General features: G+C 42.2%; 1 protein-coding gene across 15 annotated transcripts in view; it reads right to left on the reverse strand.

The window, feature by feature from the left end:
• The window catches only part of ZMYM2 (zinc finger MYM-type containing 2), a 98,761-nt gene extending 97,218 nt beyond the window's left edge, over positions 1-1,543 (reverse strand). For 7 of the 15 annotated variants that reach the window (XM_025196650.1, XM_025196642.1, XM_025196645.1 and 4 more), the window contains exons 1-2: positions 1,447-1,528; positions 1,229-1,285 (exon numbers count right to left, since the gene is read on the reverse strand). In XM_025196650.1, coding sequence (XP_025052435.1) covers positions 1,229-1,285; positions 1,447-1,493 — 104 coding nt within the window. In that variant the 5' untranslated portion in view covers positions 1,494-1,528. Of the gene's footprint in view, positions 1-1,228; positions 1,286-1,416 lie in introns of all 15 variants that reach the window. The other 8 variants (XM_025196649.1, XM_025196646.1, XM_025196637.1 and 5 more) reach the window with 7 other exon arrangements.
• Between the last annotated feature and the right edge of the window lie 2,676 nt (positions 1,544-4,219).

Here is a 4,219-nt window from a genome sequence, read left to right on the forward strand (position 1 = left end):
GTTTGGGATAGCTGAAGGCAGCAGCTATGTGTAGGGGGTGCATGTGCACCCCCTGACTGGCCATACTTGCTGCTTAGGTGACAGGCAGGGAGCCCCGCCCCGGTCAGGGAGATTGGCTATGGGGGGATCCCCCCCCAGTCACTGCCTGGTCACTGAGAGGAGAGGGGGGGAGGGGGGCACGGCACATGCCCCTCCTGACTAAGGCAGCACCAACTGCCCATGGCTGAAGGCTAAGAAGAAATATATCATCAGTTAACAGGAAGAAGGATGTCAAACTTTCCCAAATTCCTGTTCTGACTACTGCAAAGAAGCTCCCTCTAAGGCCCTGGCTCATTTGCTAATGTTTCTTTTAAAGCTTTCCTAACCACCTCCTTCTTCAAAAGGTTCTTCTATATGTCCCCTTACCCCTTAATCAGAAAGGGCAATTGGCTTTGTTTTCAGTTAATTATTTTGCAATTTTTGGAATGCTGTTATTTTATTTGCAACTGTATTTCAAATACCATATTTTTCCATATACAACACACCCCTAAATATAATACATGCCTTATTTTTGAAGGCAAAATGAAGAAAACATTATTTGTCCAGAGTTATAGCTGCATAGAGCAGGGACAGAGATTAATCTTCAGATAACTCACCCTCAGTTCCCTGCTTAACTTAATCTTAAAGCCTAGCTGCTGCTGAAGATTGTTCGCTATGAGTGGATCTATGATTTTGAAAAGAGTTAAGAGTTAAGAGTCTCCAGGATCTGTAATGGGAAAAGGGAAACAAAGAAGAGCTAGCCTAGCAGATTTTGCAGTAAGGTTAACTTGATTAATGGAACATGAAGACCATTAAAAGGAGAGACTATTGTTACCACCTGTGGAATGAAGAACAATGCGCCATTGTGTCAACTGTATCTCTCAGCTGCCTGAATAATAATGCAATGCCACAGCTGTTGCACTGTAGAACAGGAATCAAAGCAGGTTGCTTCTATCCAGAGCACACCCCAATTCTGGGGGTGTAATTTTCAGGGTGGGGGGAGGTATGTTGCATGCAAGATAATCCAGTATGACAAAAAGCAGCTTGGATAGATTCATTTTTATACATAATTTTAAATATATATATTAAAGCCATTAAAAAGAACAGCACTAGATGGGAGTTCACTGTAATAAATGAATATGCCGGTGCTGTGATAAGTCACTAGAAAGAATACAGATGTGACCATATGGTAGTACATTCAAACACATACCTGAATTTACATGTGTGATACCACCAAACCTCTGTGCAGTACTTCAGCCATACTGTACTTTGTGACAGAAGATTGAAAACACAAGATTGAAAAAAAAAAACTGTACTTGTGGATTTCTGCAATTAACTTTTAAAACAAAAAGGAACCACGGAAGTAGGGGGAGAGTATTTTTCTTCTCCAATACTCACCCATCCAGAAATCCACTGCAACCTGTTTACCTTAATGAGCTGCTCCAAGATTTTCGTGCAAGGAATCTGCTTCTCATATACCAGTTAAGTTGGTGCTCCTGGTTGAAACAGCGTATCCTGAAATGTCACAAAAAAAAGAAAAGAAAAACTTGGATGAGTTTGCAGTATTAAACTGCAAGTTTTTTTCCAAAGTTTTTACAAACCAGAATTAAGAATCTATTTGCTTCACTCCAGCAGACAAATTTATAAACACATTTCTCAGTCTCGTCTACAGTATTTGAGCGGATGTCCAGCCAACAGCACTTAGAATTATTCAGAATACACCTAAACATAATACTTCAAACTATGTAAGTGTCAGTTAATTATGTAAGCTAGGCTTAATTGGTATGCATCATCCAGAAGCTCTTAGGCTACCCTTAAGAGATCCATTTGAGATTTTATACCACAGTTCACACTTGGAGAACCCTTTACATGTATCAGTATAGTACCAACTAATGTAGCTTGGTTATTAAGCTCACATTTAGTAAGTGGAACATAAAGATTAATTCCTTACAGATAAAAATTAATCTCTACTACATCTAGTGGAGCATACAACAAATAAAGAACTTTAAAATTACAGGCATGCCAAAATTTAAGTTGAGAGAGAGCTGTATTCAGTCACAAGTAATCTTGATTTAGAAGTTAGTATATAGCACCATAATACTTAAAACATAGGTTCTCATTCTAAACAACATCTATGACCTATATTAAGTTAACAGAGGCTACCATATACAAAACTGATTAAGCATGTCTGAAATTGGATTAAATACAGATTTATTCCGTACTGTGCAACATTCACTAAAATTTGCCATCCTGCTTTTTAGCAGTGTAGCTTGTCCATCTTCCTGTCCATTTTGCCACTGCTTTACCTTGGTCCTTCAGATCATCAAGTATCAAATAGGGCCAGAGGAAAAGACACCTAACTAATACTCTATCAAGGCTTTTCATTTTCTATAGAAATGGACTTTTTAAATTTCTAAATGTTTACAGCATAATGCATGCCTGCCCTCCCCCCACATGAAACTAGCCTAAAGAAGAATTCTCTGATCAAACAGCAAAGCTGTAACCAGATCCAACGTAGGTGGCAGACAACGCACCACCACTTTAACACACTCATGCTTGCTTAAGTCAATTGCCATTGGTCAGGAGCATTTTAAGAGTCACAAAGATGACATTCAATTGCAATCAAAGCATTTGTTTTAAAACTAGAAGCTAACTTAATCCATAACGAAATTCCATGCTAGTCAGCTGCACCAGACTTTGACCTATTGCTTTCACCATACTTTTCCCTCTGGGATTCCTTGACTGTTTCAAACCAGGTGGGTCAAACTCACCCCAGTCTTGCCCAGACTGCAAAAGGACCATGGGCTCCTCGCAAGCCTGATCCAGGTACAGCAACAGGGCAAGTTAACAGCCATCGTTTGCCACCCTGTTGCCGACACAGGTTGGGCTTCATTCCCCAGATAGAAGCGGCAAGACCCTGGCCCTTCTACTAACACCACAGACCATACAACATTGCTCTGTGGGCTGGATCTAGCCCCACCATAAATTTGACAACCCAGTTTTAAAGCTAGGCTCTTCCCTTTCAGGAGGGGTTTCTCATTTTTTTTTATTTCTATAGCTCTCCTCTTCAGCAGCATTTCTCAACCCGTGGGTCACAAGAATATATTAAAGGGTCATGAACAAACTTTAAAAACGGATTCTCCTTTAAAGGAGAAAAACGTAGGAAACAGTGGCTTTTTCCTTGCAGGGTGGCAGAGTTCCAGCCTGCAAGGGGCTGCTTGCCCCCCTCTCCCTCCAAACACACTGTGGGGCTTAGCTTGCGGGCAGAGGCCATCAGGTCAGGAGTGATGGGCACTGGGTCACGACTGGCCATTGATGTTTACAAATGGACCCTGGTACAAAAAAAGGTTGAGAACCACCGCTCTACAGCACATGCAATGAATGATAAGCACCCAGGATTTTAAAGAACCTATAAACCTACTTTGGCCAATGGAAGTGATTTAAAAAAAAAAAAAAAATGCACGAACTAGAGCCCTCGCTCAAAAGACTCTGCCACAATACCCTTTCTTCCAGACCCAACCCTAAACCAGAGGCATCCTGCTTGCCTAGCCCCTCAGGCTAGATCTGGACCACAGTATTGCTTGCAGGCCAGAGTCAAACCAGCTACCAACAATGGGACAAATGGCACGGCAGGCAGCATCAGGACAAGCTGCGTCAGTCACAGGGATTAGCACAGCCATTGTTCAACGTGCCACCATCAAAACATGCTCAAAGCATCTCTACAACCTGGAGGTGTCAGGCACCACCCCCAAATTCTCAGCTGTATCATTGGGCCTGCAAAACTCCTGGAGGGGGCTCGGTGGGCTAGATCTGGCCTACAGGCTGCATCTTGGACACTCCCGCCCCCAGACAAATAAAATGAAGGTCTCACTGTTGCAAGAAACCCAAGCTGCACCACATACATTTTCAGTTGAGTACATCTGCTTATACCACACACACACACACACACACACACACACACACACACACACACACACACACACTTCACCCACCTAACTAATCAAATAATTACTCTCCAAAATTGGCATAATCGCATTACAAAACTGTACATAATTCCCACATTTCAAATGTTGTTGGAAGTGTGTGGTCCTTTCCTGGGATCTCTCAAATTTACTTTAATAACCCTTGCAGCATCCAGACACTAACAGTGCCCTCCTTCCCCACCCCCTACCTCTTTACCTGTGACAGGCTAGGGTGTTCT

Source organism: Alligator sinensis, unplaced genomic scaffold (assembly GCF_000455745.1).
Source record: "Alligator sinensis unplaced genomic scaffold, ASM45574v1 scaffold777_1, whole genome shotgun sequence".
In the NCBI taxonomy this organism is placed as follows: Eukaryota; Metazoa; Chordata; order Crocodylia; family Alligatoridae; genus Alligator; species Alligator sinensis.